Source organism: Opisthocomus hoazin, chromosome 7 (assembly GCF_030867145.1).
Source record: "Opisthocomus hoazin isolate bOpiHoa1 chromosome 7, bOpiHoa1.hap1, whole genome shotgun sequence".
Taxonomy (NCBI): domain Eukaryota; kingdom Metazoa; phylum Chordata; class Aves; order Opisthocomiformes; family Opisthocomidae; genus Opisthocomus; species Opisthocomus hoazin.
The window spans coordinates 29153516-29170389 of NC_134420.1; the positions used below are offsets into that span (position 1 = coordinate 29153516).

At 43.5% G+C, this 16874-nt stretch overlaps 2 protein-coding genes across 23 annotated transcripts in view; one reads left to right on the forward strand and one right to left on the reverse strand.

Annotated features, from left to right (window-relative positions):
• Window positions 1-50: 50 nt before the first annotated feature.
• PTPMT1 (protein tyrosine phosphatase mitochondrial 1) lies at window positions 51-2759 on the reverse strand. 2 transcript variants are annotated; one of them, XM_075427447.1, is made up of 4 exons: window positions 2483-2741; window positions 2332-2412; window positions 1620-1811; window positions 51-318 (listed from the first exon to the last, which is right to left on the reverse strand). In XM_075427447.1, the coding sequence occupies exons 1-4, from the start codon at window positions 2651-2653 to the stop codon at window positions 187-189; spliced, it is 576 nt and encodes a 191-aa protein (XP_075283562.1). In that variant the 5' UTR covers window positions 2654-2741; the 3' UTR covers window positions 51-186. The 2 variants fall into 2 exon arrangements, with proteins under 2 accessions (XP_075283562.1, XP_075283563.1); XM_075427448.1 differs by lacking the exon at window positions 51-318 and having other exon boundaries at window positions 1667-1811; window positions 2153-2412; window positions 2483-2759.
• CELF1 (CUGBP Elav-like family member 1) overlaps window positions 2477-16874 on the forward strand; it is a 67796-nt gene continuing 53398 nt past the window's right edge. For 11 of the 21 annotated variants that reach the window (XM_075427429.1, XM_075427425.1, XM_075427427.1 and 8 more), the window contains exon 1: window positions 2876-2955. The gene's annotated coding sequence lies outside the window, so the exon portion shown is untranslated. Of the gene's footprint in view, window positions 2703-2875; window positions 2956-3054; window positions 3078-13846; window positions 14124-14951; window positions 15039-16874 lie in introns of those variants that run through there. The other 10 variants (XM_075427430.1, XM_075427439.1, XM_075427440.1 and 7 more) reach the window with 5 other exon arrangements.

Consider the following 16874-nt stretch of genomic DNA (forward strand, 5'->3'; position numbering starts at 1 on the left):
GATATTAGCCATGAGGAAGGAAAGCTTTAATGAAACAGCCCAACCTCCCCTTTGCTACAATTTATGTAAAAACTTCTTTATTGATGGTTATGAAGTACAACACTTAAGCCTTCATTAGATCATTAAAGCGTAAGGGGTTTTTTTTAAAAGCAGTCGAGACAGAGATTTTGATAGCTCTTACTGATACTATGCAGTTGTCCCAGCAATCATGTTCCTGTGGAATGTCTCCAGGACCTGGACTTGCTTGTGCCGGATGAGGATGTGGGGACGGATCTTGGCAATAGCCTCTATTGCTTCCCGAGGGCTCCAGTGATGCAGCTGAAAAGGCAGAAACCCCGCAAGTCAAAATCCATTCCATCCCTGCACCAGTAAATGGCGCCTTCCTGGAGGCTACAGGCAACATTAGACTTGTTAGAAAACTTGCTGCTTTGCCCCTTCTGTTCACTTCATGTTCCTCTCAGAGGAGCCTGGAAGTCAGTGCAAGTTAATTAAATCAGTCCCTCAGTTAAAGAGGGATGGTTGCTGCCTGGGACCTCTGTTTTCTGTCTCACTCATGCTTCTGTCATGTTGTGAAGTTTCCTGTCCTAGTCCCACCAGACCAGAGCAAAAGCGCAGCTTGCTTTTTTTACTTTTTTTAAAAACTTTACTAGCACTTCCATCACGCTTTAGCACTTAGTGAGAAAATTTTCCCTCCAGCACTAAGGGAAAAGTTTCCAGGGAGCACTTAATAACACCAACAGAAGAATCCACAGGTCAGATTTTGTTCTTGGTGCTGGCTTACCCAGTTGGGTCTGTAGAGGAACTCAGAAAACCAAAGTCACTTCTCTTGATCCTGAATTGTATTTACTGAAAAGCATAGAAAGGCTCGCCACTTCAGTTAACCAAGGAGAAAATCTGAACAACCAAAATGGATGTTTATCTGCTCAGTGAACCTCCCCTCACGAGTGACTTGTAATTGCCATTTCAATCTGTTCCTCCACAGAAAGAATTAAGAAGGGCAGAACCATTCAAAACCTGTTGGGAACTTACTGTATTAATGGCCCAGAAAACTGAGCAGCTTCCCGAAGGCTGACTGATCTGCCAGAACCAGCAACAGATACTATCAGAAGATGTGTTTCAAAGCTTTGTTGCAACAACAGGTTCTCTTTCCCGTAAGATCACATCTTTGCCAGTGCCTGTGCTAATAACTGAGCTGGCAGAGGCCGACCGTAGAGATTAATGAAAAGACTACTTAAAACGGTGGCTATATTGCAGCTTCACCACTGTCTCACTGCCAGGAAGCGTTACCTTGACAGTATGTATCATACGCACAGATGAAGAAGGTGTGCAAAGATAAACCAGATTATCAAAGAAAGCTTAGACCGCAATTCAGCAAACATGAAGTTTCACTTGTTCCTTTACCCTGCGTTTGCCACATTCTACAGAACCACAATGTAAGTTTGGGGCCTAGCTATCTACCTCTTTTTCAATGTGTCTCTAAGTCCAAACTCTGTAAAATCATGGAATATTAACGCACTTGTACATGCTCGGGCTTCTCAACCAAAAGCAAACTGTAAAGGTTGGCTCTATTTGCCCAGACGGCGTGAAAATAAACCCGTTTAGCATAGAATCCTTCTTACTCGAATTAAATATGCTGCCACCACGGTGGCACTGCGGGAGCGCCCTGCCTTGCAGTGCACGTAGACGCTGTTGCCGCAGGCTCGGTGTTTCAGGATGAATTCAACACCCTTGTGGAGGTTTTCCAAGGTGGGGACTCCGGTTAGATCCACGGTGCTGAGACGCAGCTGCTCCACTCCCATTGCCTCCCATTCCTGAAATGGACAGGGCAGATTCGATCTGTTAAATTCTTCGGGTTTCTTTCCAGAAAGAAAACCTGCTGGGACAGCTGGCAAATCCAGCAGGGTTGTACGCAGACTGTGAACGTCTGCCCCTGAAATCAGACGCGTGAAAACCTCAGTGCTGGCTACCGGCAGGGAGAGGCGAAAGGGGACGGAACAGCCGCGGCTCAGCCAGAGGGAAGGAGGAGAGCTGGGATCTTCTCCCGAAACAAGGGGCGTTCTGGAGTTTGGGCAGGGATGGACGCGGAGTGGGCGCTCCCCCTCCCCGCCCGCCGCTGCAGCCGCGACCCCTCACTCGCGTCCTCACGCGTTACCGGTTCCTCGCAGGCTTTTCGCCGTCGGCTTCGGGGCCCAGGCACAGTCTTCGCTGCCAGAGGCCGTGGCGGCCGCCGCCAGGATCAGGGCGGGAGGCGGCTGAAGCCTCACCGGCGCCGGGACACGGCGAGCGACGCGGGACCCTTCCGGGGGGCACCGGCCGGCTCCGCGGGCTCACCTGGGCGGAGCAGCAGAGGAACCGGGTCTCGTACTCCTCGTTGAGGGTGACCACGGCGCGCACGTTCTCCTCCGCCACCAGCTGCGGGCACGGGCACCGTCAGGCACCGCCGTGCCGTCCCGCCCGGCCCGGCCCGCCGCGCCCGCCTTACCCTGCGGCTCCGTCCGCGCAGCGGCAGCGCCCCCAGCAGCACGGCCCCGTCGATGCGGTGGAACCAGGGCCGGCGGGACCCGGGCAGTCGCGCCCGCGCCGCCGTGTACAGCAGCGTCGGGTAGAAGAGCAACCGCGCCGCCCCGGCGCCCACCGCCTCCGCCACCCCCATCGCCGGCCGAGGGGCGGGAGGGGGAGCGCCGCGGACGAGCGCACTGAGCGTGAGGAGACGGGGGAGCCTGCGGCGGGAGCGGAGGGGGCCGGGCGGGCCCGCCGGCGCCGCGGCGGCCGCCGGAGCGGGGCGGTGTCAGGCGGGGCGCGGAGGGGCCGGCTGGCCGGGGAGGGCGGACGCGCGGCTCTGGCCCCTCCACCTCGGGCCCGCCGTGGTCTCTCCCGGAAGCGCCGCCATCTTGCGGAGCCGGCCTGAGGCGGCGCAGGGAGCCGAGCGGGGCGCGAGTGGATCCCCGGGGGCAGGTGAGGACGGCGGCCGCCAGGCGGAGCTCGGGCTGGGCCGGGCAGGGCAGGGCAGGGCCGGGCAGGGACGGTGCCGAGCCGAGCCGAGCCCGCGGAGAGAGAGCGCGATCCGGCTGGCGCAGGTAACGGCTCACCTCCTCCTTCCCTCCGTTCCCCGGGGCTCCCGCCGTGAGGCCGCTCCTGCCGGGCCGCGGCGGCAGCCTCTGCGGCGGGCGCCTCTCCCCGCCGCGGCGCGGAGGGGCTGGGGCCCGCGGGGGAGCCGCCGCGCCACCGCCCCGGGAGGCGGTGGCCGCCCTGCCGGGAGCCCCCTCGGAGGCCCGGAACCGGAGGCCGCCGGTTGTCGTATCTGATCCGAGCGCTGACAGCGCCTCGGGCGCCGCCGGGCCGCGGGGCGGCGGCTGGGGGCGCTGCAGGTGCGAGCGCAGCCCGAGGTGGCGTCGCCATTGGCGGGGGGGGGGGGACGGCTGCGGCGGGCCCGGGGCGGGAGCGGCTCCCCCAGGCTACGGGCGCCGTCAGCCTGCCGGGCTGGGCGGCTGAGGCGGCCCGGGGGCTGATCCCGGGAACCTGGAGCGCGGTGGGGGTCTGTCTGTTGGGCTGGTGAAACGTGTGCTGGTGTAGGAGGGGGCAGGGGCGAGTCGGGAAAACGAGGAGCACAGGCGGGGAAACCGGAGTTCGGCACGGTGTGGGGGTTTGCGGGAAGGTGTGGCGGACGTCGCGGGGACGAAGTAGGAAGAGAAAGACAAAAACCAGGAGAGACTGAACCTAAAATGAGTGATAAATACAGGAAGAAGGAGTAAAGGCTGATAGAGATTTTTATAGGGCTGTTTGTGAGTAGGAAGTTGAGAGCCAGCGTTATAATAAAGTGTGGATCCTTCACTTCTTTAAATTCCTGAGAAATCGTGGCCCAGACGTTTTCACCTTTAAGGCACAGGTATTCTCTTCTGCCAGGAGTTGTCGGGGAGCATTTTTCAGATATTGCAGCTTTCTTGTGCTGCTTGACTGTGGTCTTTGGGTGTGTTTTATAGGGAGCTCACTTGATTTAGGAAAATATTTGGTGGGGATTTATATCTTGAAATAACACTTTGCTTCTGGTCTACAAGAGCTTGGACTTTCTGACTATCTTAAATTTATTTATTTATTTTAATTTATTTCTTGTGTCTGTCTGTCTGTCTTTCCAGTCTTACTCTTTGTACTAGTGACCACAATAATTGCTAAATTATTTCGTGGTGGCTTTTGAAGTCTACTCTATTGCTTCTATAGATTACTTCATCAGATGGATATTACTACGCTGACTTGGCATTGCATATCTATAATAAACCCGTCACACTTCTTCCTCTCAGCTATGTTCTTTGGAGTGCTGCATAATGTGAGATACTGTACTTCCTAGAGTTGTGTCTGGACCCAAGTTCTTTGTTGGAAATACTACTGCTGTGGTTGATGTTTAAAAATACTACTTACATCTTTATGCTGAGATGGGAAATATTAAGGTGGGTGCAGCTTGCATCCTGCAACTTAATATGTTCAGTTGCATTCCTGCTGATGACAAGTCCCCAGGGCACGAGCACAATTCTCATCTGCTCGGAGACATGGGTGCAGATGTATATACCAGTAAAATCCCTAAACAGGGATTTAAAAATACGGTGATGTAAAGGATTTTTTTTTTAAAGGTGCTTACTGCTTTTTTTCAGCCTGTGCTCCCTTTCAAAATTATTGCTGATATTTATTCTGGGAAAGTACGGTGTTTTGTGGAGTGCGTTCACCCTTTCTGAGTGATTGCTCTCGGACGGCTGTGTTTTTCCTTTCCCTGTCAAAATTTCTGCTGTTGCGTTAGAGAAAAATCAGTGCCAGATGCTACCTCCTTAGTTATGTGCTTACCTTTGTGTATCTGCTTCTTTTTTGTATATGAAACAAAATAATAGATACAGCCTTAGGGATTTGTGTTTACATGTGCAAGAAAGTAGGTGTGCAGCATTTGTCAAAAAGTGGACAACTGAAAAGTGACTGTCATAAAATCACACACACTAAAACACAAAGATTTGTGTGTTAGGTAGTTTTGTTTGGCAAGTACATTGCGGACAATAATGAGAAGAACTTACCCATCTTTCACAATGAGAGATGCGGTAAAGAACTCCCCAGTAGTACTGTGTACTTATGACTGTATCCACCTTTTTGCTAGTCTTTCAAAACTAGATGCACTTGTAAGATTATCATCATGGTGGGGGGAACATGTCTTTAACTTTTTATTTCTTCTGCTACTAGTGGGGATTCTGAAGACACATTGTCTGGCACTACTCCTCTAAAGGGAAAAGCAAGAAAGGTAGCTGCGTCATAGATAAGCAATAACTGTATATCTCATCCATAATGAATACTTATTTTGCAAGGTACCTTGCAAGTAACCTTTACGTCAGTTGAAGAATGATTAGATGAAACAAATCAAGGTGCTCTGACATAAGAGAAATATTTATAATATTGTGTAACTTTTCTTTTGAAATTACTGTAAACAATATTATGCTGAATTAGTTGAATTTCATAAAAGATAGACGTTTATGTGGTTCTTAAATATTTAGACTCTCATGGAGTTAAGTAAAATGCTGCCTATAATTCAGTCTCTAACTGAACTTAGTAAGAAAGTTTGTTATAAGCAGGTTGTTCCTTACCTATTTCTTGCATCTTTTTCTGAAATGTGATTGTTGATTATCAGTTACTATGTTCCTTAATTTCGTCTGTTTGCCTTCTGCATCTTCTGCTGCAAATCTCTTCGGAGGGCATGCTCTACTTTTTTCTTTAGTGCTTTTTTTTAGACTAGGTGGGAAGTGATACATATTCTCCTTGGTTGTGTGATTTCCTGATGATTAGTCTCTGACTGTGGTATCCAAGAAGAGCCCACTGTTCTGGCTGTTGAAATAGAGACCGTTGTGCAGCGATATGTCCGTGAGGCAGTCCAGTTTTCTAAGTCATAATGCGAGTTTTGCTACTGAAACAGCAGCAATAGTCCAACTTACATTTCTGCATTCTTATTTATTGTCTTGCCATGAATGTCTTAAACGTTTTATTTCAATCTAGGCATGTTCAATATTGCTTCTTGTCCTTTGTTTTACCATTCTTAAAACTATGTGCAGAGTTATTCACTGCCTTGGTAACTGTCTTCAGGGAAGAAAGTATGATTTTTATCCATTGATCGGTTATTTGGCAGGGGAAAAAACCAGCATAAATCAAAGCCGAGTAAAATACTTCAGGGTTTATTAGAATGGGAGTTGTAAACTGAAAAAAGTTATCTAGTCCCTCTAATGGGTATTTCTCTTGAAGTACCAGAACACAGTATCTTGAGTTGTAATCCTGTTACAGGATTTCCTGAGGCAAGGCAGATTTGCTTGATTGGAAAAAAATGACTGGTAGTCTTATTGTTCTTATTTTATTTATTCCTCCTGTCTTTAGAGATGCTTCTGTTATATGAAAAAAGGCAAGATACCACCATTTCTGCTGTTGCTGTCTGCGGATATTTTAGATTGTCCTGCCAAGACACTCTGTGTTTGGGGCATAACAGTGAAAAGAGAGAGTTTTATTGTTCACATCTTCAAGAGGAGATTTCCCAAACGTCAGCTGAGCATCATCGTGTTTGCACCTGGCGTGAGATTCAAGCACATAAAGCTAAAAGACATGTTAGGTTAAAAGAGGAAATTTGGGTAGAGCAAGGGAGAAAATGTACACTGTTTTAAATCTCAGGTGCAAATTAGTCTGCAAATGCTTTTCTGTAGGTACGAATAGCTCACAAGTCTGAACTGTGATAGACAGAGCAGGCTTATTTGTTTGACAGCAATATAGCAGGGAGTAGGGCACAGTCATCACCCCAGGTAAAGGAAGTCTTCTTTCTGACGTCTTGAGTAGCATAGAACTTCCAGCCATTTTAGCTCTGCGCATTTTAAAAGAAAAGGCATTGTTGGTAGCTGAATTGAGGATGCACAGTGAGGAACTAGATAGCGGAACAGAAGTCTCCAGTAGTTTTCAACTTGTAGTGAAGGATTTCAGTTTAGGTGGTACAGTTTGTGGCACAGGCATATGTGTGTGAAAGCTTTATGCCAGGAGTGGAATCATAATCCATAAGCTATCTTCTCTGTCCCAAGTATGCATATTGCCCTGCTATCTTCAATAGTCTCAGTATATCATGGTCTGGTTTATTGTTTTGTTTTTAGAAAAGGTATGCTGGTTTACTGGCTGCTCTGTTAGAGACAGAGTACCAGTGACAAACTGCAAGTTTTGATAATGAGTCTACTGATTTAGAGTAGATTTGTATGTAGACTTAATGGCTTGGCTTGCAGCGCTAAAGTTCCAGGTAGACTAAGATTATATAAACTGGTCTTAACATCACATTTTTTCTGGGATTTTCATATTGGTTTAACTAAATTACTTGTAAATATAAATTGGAATAGCTGGCGTGGATATTGTTGAAATTCATGCAAATGAGCTGACACTTTGGGTTCTTTGTCCTTTTCAGCAGCACACCTCAAGGAGATCTTGAATGAGTATGTGAATAAGAGGATGAGTGTTTGTTGAGTATCCAGTGTCATGCTGGTATGATATCTGGCAGGCTTTCCTTTGCAGACAAATTTTTTTTGTGTGTGGTTGCATGTTGTGTATTCTCTCCTAGTTCTCATAAGAACTTAGGTGAAGTTCTGTGGTGTCTTACATTGTTTTCGCTTGAAATTAATTTGGATTTTTCAGGACCTTGGCTTTTTTTCACTTCCGTCAAAATTGTTCTTTCTGGTAGCTTTCACTCCTATCTGCAGGCTGTTTAGTACTGTACCCTTCACAAAAATAATGTTCTTATTCACTAGATTTCGGTATTTCACATGTCAAACTATAGTTCTTCAAACATCTTTTCATTTAGAATTCAGGTTTTCACTGAATCCATGAATATTCTATACTATTTTTGCCTCAGACTATGAAGTTCAAAACATATTCCAACATATGCATGGTATCCACCAATCCTTCAGAATCTGTTGGAAAGGGAACATTCATGTCTGTCAGTTTCAAAGCAGAGGATTTGGTCATTTCTGAAGTCTGTAATTGGAATGAAGTGTTTAGCAGGCAATGTCCAAGCCTACATACAAAAATGATAGCATCTTTCTTAATTTACTATATGTAGAGATTTGCAAGATGGACATTAGTCATCTTAATATCTCTGCAAAGTCTTACAACATAGAGCTTTGATGAATGATTCTTCAGAAGGCAATGAAATATAAGTCTTTCAGGAGGAGAGAATATATTTTGAATGTCACGTCTAGCTCTTGCATTTCCTGTAGGCACAACAAAGTGTAAAAGTAATTCTTCTTTCATTTATGATCTTAGATTCCTAAGCAGAGCACCATCTCAAAATCTTTTTGCCAATTCACCTGTGCCTCCTTGTTATTTGCCTTCCAATAATTCCTGTTTTCCATTTAAACTTCTAAATTAAAACACATACATCTTGATGACAGATCAACTTAGTGAAGAATTGTATTTCTTCTGGGTTTTTTTTTTGTCTTGCCTGTTGTGTTACGACTGTACAGTGTCTAGCACAATTTATGAGTGAAACAGTAAAGATTCCTTGCACGGTTGTAAGTGACATTAGAAGTGATATTACTGTTGAAAATCATCAATATGCAAAATCTTGGGGGGGGGGAAGGGTTGTAGATTTATTTCTCTAAAGTGGTTTTCACTGCTTAGAAATCTGTGATCATAAGATTAGGAAAAGATAAGTGAGAATATTCTGGTATTTATGGAGTAAAGCCACCCATATAACATTTTGGATTGTGCTTTCAGTGCCAGAATTTGATCACTATCAGAGATTGGCTGTAGGTGGTACTGTCTGTATTTCACAGTCAGGGTCATGGCAGCTTCCACACCATCTGATGCAGAATTTGCTTTAGAATTTCTTTGAGTTTTAAAGTATTTTTCATTTAGTTTGAGACGAAGTTTAGTAGGCATTTTGTGAGTCCTTTCAGGGGAGCAGGACTGGGATGCGTATTTTTGAACCTTTTTTGTGAGGAAAATAAGTCAGGATCAGCTTTGGCATGCAGCTAATTCTGAGTATGCTGGTGTCTTCCTGAATTTGCAGGGAGCCTACACCATTATCTCAGTCATGAGAAATTTGAAAAATATTGAGGTTGCTGGTTTAAATACCAGCACTTGTATATCTACTTGAAAGTCACATTAACAGAACTACCTAACTACTTTACTTCTCCTAGTTCTGAATTGGTTACTACATTCCTGATATAACTGAAAGATGCAACTTCCACTTATTTGTGTGAAAGAACTTTTCTGGTGACTTCTGTAAGGTAGTTTAGTTTAGTATCACCACATAAATGTGGGATACGCTAAGTATAAGAAATCGGCAACAGTTTAGGGCAGTAAATCTATCATGAAAAATTATGCTTTTGTGTATAAATGAAACTGATTTCAAGTTTGCAGACTGTCATACCTGTATACTAAAAAAATCAGGGACTACGCCACTTCTTTCTCCCCCCTCCTTGGAATACCTAAGGAGTCAGGTTTTCAGTTACACTAATTTTGCCCTCTTTCTGTGCCAGAACATGAAGGGGAGAGAGGGGGTGGGAAGGGAGGAGGTGGTGCATAGGAGTGTTTTTTTTCTATGCATTCTTCCCAAAAACAGAGGAAGGTTTAGTTTGCGTTTAAATACTGACAAGAAAGAGTACTAGAAAAGCAAACATGATATGGCAGGTCCCCATAGTAGTTTTTAGCAACCAATGGGAAAGGCCAGGCTTACTGGTTTAGGAAAATACTTTAAAAGGGAGAAGGGTTTAAAAAGATTGCTATAATTAAATTTGGGGTTGGAAGGTCAAACCAAGAGCTTAATATGTGGATGTGTGTCTCCAAAAGCAACAAGACCTGGCCAGTTCAGTAGTTCTTGAAATGCTGGTGGATGTGGGGATTCCCCTGGAAGGGGGACTTCTGTCTTGTGTCTGAGTTGCTGCCCAGATTCTGTTGGATGAAGTGTGTTGGACGTTTCTGCATTATTAAGGTGGGCCTAATGGACTTGGAACTCACTTCAAAACAGTAACTCCTTTAAATTTGTACACTTCAGTTCTTTTCTCCCCCCACACAATGTGACAGTGAATGAGGGTGTGCGTTTGTAAAGGAACTTGTCTTAGCAGTGGTCTCTTTCAGAGACCATGTATGGGTAAAGCAGTTCGGCTGGTGCAGCTTCCTGCTCCTCCCTCTCGGAAGCTGAGCAGAATCTCTTCTGCTGAAACGGTTGTTCCACTTTCTGCTTTCTATATTTGTACAGCAGCAGCACGCTAGCTAACTAAGTGGTGTGGCCGGCCTTGTGTTCATTCGGCATTTGCTAAGCAGAATTGAGAGCCAGGGCTTACAGTCTCTGTTGTTACGTCCATCTGTCTGTCTCTGCGTCTCTGGGGAGGACTGGCGTTCCAAGTGAAAGGTGATCTGTTTGTGGATGTTTTCTTTTTTCATACAATGCAGTACACCCAAGTTGGGAGTCTAGGGACCGGGAGTGGAGGAGGGAAGGCAGTTGTCTTGCAGGGAGAGTGTGTAGTGGGTGGCAGTGGCATCAGAACGATAACAGTTTTAATCTCCAAAAGAGCTGCTGTCTCCTGGGATGAGAATTTTAATGTCCCTGCACGCTTTGGGGAGTGATTAGCCAAGACCTGTATCTTTCCGTAAAAGGTATGTTGTCACTGTCTGCCATGAAGAGTAACGAAAACTAGATCCTGTCCTGGAACAACTGAGTGCTGTCATTGCTTGTTGTGGGTAAGAGCTAGACCCTGGCCAGCCTAGTTTGGCATAAGGAGTTGGTGCTGAGGGTGGGGTTGTAGAAAATACCGTGTTAGGAAGAGCTGAAAACTTGTAACTAGGACTTCCCTGGCTGTGTGTTTGCATAAATTTTGCATGAAGGCCCTGCACGTACTGGGATGACTATTCACAGTTGCTTTTCGTAAGTAGTAGATCAGGTGAACAAATAGTGCAGGAAGTCTGTTAGCTGCTGACATTGTAGTAAACTGTTGATGTGATGTTCTCTGAGTAGCAGAAAGGTGCTCAAAGTAGTGGCAGCAACTGGATGCACCATTAACATTGGCAATGCATTTTTTGAGAAGGAGAAAGAGGGAAATAGGTTGTAGGGTACTTTTCCTGTCTTTTAGGGGATGCTGTTCACTTGCAATATCTGCTGCCTTTTTAATATCTATGCTAATAGGTATCAGGCCTTTCATTTCTGGAATTTGAGTGAGGAAAACATTATTTCTCTTGTGGAACAGAAGGCAGCGTCTTGCTAAAATCATTCTTGAGGACCGTGTTCCGTAAGCTCAGTCTGACTTATTTTGCTTTCCTACCACCGCAGTGTCTTCAGTGTATTTCCTCCTGAGAAAGCCGCGTGTATCTCAAATTTGGAAGAAGCAAATTTTGGAGGCAAATTGGGGGATCTCAGCTGCCCAGCAATGTCTGAATCGCACTGTGTGGGCAGGCAGGGAACTGTGGTTGATATGTGACAGAGGGTCATCTGATTCTTGAACTGCTTGAACTCAAGCATCTTTGTTGTGTGGCTGTTTTCTGATCGTTCTTTGTTTAGTGGGGACATACTGCAGTAGTTGTTCTATCTTCATCTGGAAAACCTATGGAATTCATTGTGAATGTGCAGCTTCTGGGACTTTAAGCTTGTCTTAAGTGCTCTGACATGTTTCTCAGTTCTCACATCCTTTTAAAGACCTCTGCCTTTCTTTCCACCTTTCCACTTCCTGACTCCCCAGTTGACATCTTTCATTTGTACTGGCCAGAGCAAAGTGGCAAAAACATAATCTAAACTGTTTCTGAGTCTACACCACCAATTAAAAGCAGGTACTAATTGATGCCAGTGATCAGGGATGTATAATTCCTCTACTTTAAAATGTTTTCTGGTAGCAAACTGGATTTTTGCTTGTAGACTTGTAGCAGGAATATGGTTAGGCAGTTTCAGAGGCCTCGTGGAAGTACACTGTTGCATGCTTAAAAATGTTGTTTGTCTGTTCTGTGAAAGATGTCATGATAAATGGGTAGAACACTGAAGAAATACATGTTCACTAAGTGCATTGAGTAGATGGAAGACAAAGCTAGGCTACAGAATGGCACTAGGGTATGTGAGTCTTCCATTTTGGAAGAATATTCCTGAAGCAATATGTAAAAAAGTGATATTATTCAGAGCTAAGCTAAGCTGTCAGTTGTGTTTCTTGGAAGACAGATGCTTTGAGCTACGTAAGTAATAAAGTTGTCTTGCATTTATTGCCCACTAGTGCAAAAACGGTAACTTAGTGCTCTGCCTATTTCCAGGAGTTCAAGTGATTCATGTAGCAAAATATAATGCTTTAGATGTGTGAGGACAGGAAATTATCTTTGCCATGTGTGCTTTGAGTTTAAGGGAGAAAAGACAGTCAACTCAGAATGGATTACTGGGTAATTATCCTGTTTGCAGAAAAGGTTTTCTCAAGGTTAGACACACGAGAAATGAACTTTCGTCTGACATCCTTTGAAGGTCCTGAAATTCCACAGGAAGCAGTAATTACTTATTTTCTTCTTACCTTACTGCTTTTTTTGTTTACAAAAATAATTCCTTTCTTTTTTTTAATGCCATAATCATGCAGTTCAATAATAAAGTTAGGTTAAGTGTGGACATGTGGGAAGATTACAGGAATTTGGAATTAAGACCACTGTTCATTTGAAGTTAGTTAAACTTATAATTGCTGTTGAAAAACAATTAATGATATTAAACTTATTAGTGAAAAGTGAAAGTTGAAAAGGATTTACTTGTGATTTTAGAAAACTGAGTCATATAGTTTAATCAAGAATAGGGAGTGACATGTCTTTAAATATCGGAGGCAGTCCACTGACAAAGAATTGGGACAGTAAAGGTGATTATATGGAAGAACACGCACGTGCTTTTTACAAGTATAGTGTTTTCCTAACAGAGGTAGTGGAAGCCTTATTTATCACTTGGGGCCTTTAAAAAGGATTAATCAGTAGCGAATTAATGATGTGAAATTTGGCACCTAAATCTGATGATGTAGTTCCACGAGCATTTTGAATGAGCATATGCCAATATTGCTGTGAAAGAGGCTTGTTCCATCTTTCATGCATTTCCTCTTGCTTTTGTGCTGCCAGGAGCATCTGAGTGGCTGTGCAGTGAATTGAATCAGGGAACATGTGTGCATTAAAACTATTATTTTCCTGTTGTTGGTAGTCTAGGTCACACCTGGATCGTTTCCTTTCTCAGGCTTGTTATACAGAGGTGGGGATGGATAGGTGGTAAGGAAAGAGTTGTGCTCTGTTTTGAAAAAAGCATTGGCTTAAACTGGATCTACAGTAGGAGTATCTTGATCTATTCCTTTGTATTTTCACCCCGTTTCTGTCTAATCATTAAGGAGAGTTTATATCCAGTCTTCTCTAGTAATATAACTCAAAAAAAATGAAATAAGAATTGTTTGCGTGTGTTACCTGCTGTGGCACATGCACATATAATTTGGTTCTAAATAGGGACGTACTAAACGTTGTCGTAACGTATTTTTTTATGAATGCAGTATTTGATACATGCTGTGTTTGATGGTGCTGTACAAAGAAGCCTGCTGTTTGGGAAGAAATTGGTGAACTTTCCCAATGTGAGGACAGAGAGAAGACAATGTGCCACATAGAGTGTTACTTGTGAGGTTTTGAGTCAGGAAGTGCAAGGAACCTCCAGATACGAGGTATAGAAACCCTGAGAATCCAGCAAGATATATAAGAGAATTTTATGTCTATTTTGAGTCCTCATGCAGTCAAAACTGTATTTATAGCACTTGTTTTTGTCATAAAGTTTCTGGAGTCTGCTCCTGCTAGCAGTGGAAACCAGCTGATGTCATACTGTGCCTTCCAGGAAAAGTGAGTGGAAAGAATTGATGGAGAAGTGCGTGAGTGAAGAACGTCTGAAAATACGTGCATAAAACTACAAGCAAGTACTAAGTCTAGTTCTTGGCAAAGTGCATCGACACTCTTGATCCTTCCCACCCCCTTCTCCCCCCACCCAGCTCAAGTCTAAGATTGGGTGACAAGTTCAGCCTTGTACAGCAAGGAGGGTTTCTGAGGCCTGGGGAAGAGAGAGGAGCAAGCGAAGCTGCACTACCACAAGAGCCAGTGAGCATCAGTCACCGCAGGTGAGCAGCCTGGAGGAGGTGTTTCAGGGTCACAAAATGAGCCATGAGGATAGTTTGGAGTAAAAAGCTGCTGATATCAGTAGGAAAGGTTCTATTAGTCATCTTTAGATGTTCGTAAGTAAGAATGAAAGTTAGGCTTTTCCAGACAGAGAAAAGTTCATCTTAAGTGTGGCATTACATTTGTGAATGGTCTTCAGGCAAAAATAATGCTGCACGGTGCTGCACGTGTTTACGCGTTGATGTGTTTTCAGTAGGTACTAGGTTGTAAATTAATGCAGAATTTTTTTATGTTTTTTACAATGATTTGTATTGCTTCAGATACTATATAACGGTATTGAAGAGGGGGGTAAATATTGCAAAAAAGAAACCAAAGTGTATACAAATGATGCTGTAAATGAGGACAATTGAGGAACCTTCAGAGAGCTGGAGTAGAAGCTTAGGAAGAACTGCTTTGCAGTGAAATGGTTAGATTTTATTTTATTTGGATTTTGAACAGAAGTCAGGACATTCTTAAGTTAATATTTCCACAGCAATGCCAGTGTTTGCGTCTGATGAAGAAAAAGAAATACTATGAAATATTTTTTAAAGCTTCAGGTCTACAGACCCAATATTAAATCTCTTGAAGTGTTAATGAAAATCATTTGCTGTTGAAAGTAATTTGAATCAATATTCATTGCTTAAAATAGAGCATTGACTCCAGTTCATTGCAGATGTAAATGAGTGTAATTTGAGACTTGCATACCTTTACTTCTGCAAAGGATTTGACCGTGTACATATTACAAACAAAAATAATAATAATTGAGCATATTTTTACTCTTTGGTTTGCAGGCGTGGCAATGGCAGATTCTGCACAGTAGAGTTCATGGCAAGTATTTGTCTAATATAAGCCAAGCAAGAGACACATACAAGCTTAAGGTAAATCAGTCTTTCTTAGTTGTGCTTCTTCAAAATAAAATACAAATGTTTATACTTAAACATTTTGCAAATGCAGAATTTCAGGCCTACTAGAATTTTGTATCCAGTTTGATTCTGATCTTTCAAAATTGGGACACCTCAAAATTATTTTCCGTCTGAGGCTGTCAGTAAATGCTGGAAATGGTCATATGTACTGTGTCCTCTTTTAGTATTTTAGGTGTAATAGTACAGAATAGCAATTGCGTTTGAGGATCTTTGTGAGGAGGCGTGCAATACAGCTTTCGTCTCTGGATGGGATATTCTCTTTTGTTCAGTCAAAAGAAAGACGTGTATGTACCTTGATACCATCATAAAAGACTTTAATGCAGAGCTGTGTAAACTCTGTCTGAATGCTGCAGGGGGATGATTTTCCCACTGAGGTATTTCATCTTGCCTTTAATGATAGGTAAGTGAAAGTGTTAGTATTTGAATCTTGTAGCTGAGACGGATGGGGTTGTTAAAGTTCAGCTAGTGTTGTTGCTTCTAGAAGTAGGCTTAGCGGTTAAACTGAGAATATTGTTTCTGTTCACCTCGATCTTTTACCCAAAAGAAGGCATAAAACTGTGCTACATTTGATAGGTCTTCCTGTGGTGTGCACAGTATCTATAAAGCAAAACATGAATGCCTATTTTCTGAATGTTTTGGATCCTCATCCAAAAAGTAAATAAAATGTCGCCTTGGTGTGTACCTTGTGTATTTGCAACTCTTCAGATATTTTGAGAGTCTATGAATGCCATAATCTGGAAGGATATAGCAAGCTTAAATCTTTTGTTGGTGAGATTTTTTTTTTTTATTAACAGATAAAGGTTTTGTGGAAACTTTTTTTAATGAAGGTTATTGCTAGATATTTAGCCGAGATGCAGCTGTAACAAGGTGATGATACTCTCTGACTTCTATTAAACACATTCTGTCACTAGTTCTCAAAATATCTTTTCACACAGAGAACAAAGAAGATGATCATACAGTACGAATGGAAACTCTTAGGACTATGAGGTGACTTGTCCAGTGCTATTGAGTCCAATAGTAATAGAACTCCGGTGTTCTAAGCCCCAGTCTCATGTTTTCAACAGTAGACCAGAGGATTGTTTTGCATTCTCAAATTGTGTCTCTTGGCACTTTGATTATGAGTCGTAAGACTAATGATTGATCTTGGGAATGTTTAAGCTGTAATTGCTGACTGGGAACAGAACAGACATTGCTGATAATTATATACATCCCAAATCTTAAGTATTTTTTGATGTTCTGGTGACAGTAACTTGAAGCATGACATTTAAAATGTTTTCATTTCTTTTTTTTTTTCTTTGTCTTAATCTGCAGTGGTACCAAAGTGTGCACCTCTTCTGTTCTTCATTCTGTTCTTCCTATTATGTCTTAAATTGAACAAACAATTTCTGGTAGTCAAACGTTCTGTTGTAACTCAACTGATCTACCTCTTAACTGTACAGATTGTCTGCTAACCTGTATGCACATTTGCACTTGCGCTGGCAACACAGAGCAAAACAGTGTTTGACAGCTCTGTCTGCAAAAATAAAGTGAGCAGGCGCAGTGACTAGGAGCTGTTGCCTTGCAGTGAGCAAGTAGCTGCTGGTGCTGGGAGGTTTGGGTGGTGTAAAGATTTCAGGAGAAGATGGACATTTCTCAGATGAGAAAGTGTGGCTGCTTCCTTGGTAAGGTTTTGGCGCTATAGGAGTTTCTCATCGCTATCTCTGTTGTCTTGCTGTCTCCTAAGTAACGTTTACTAGGAAGCGACACAATTCCTGTGGGTTGTGGCCTAAGCTGTCAGCAATTGAAACGTTG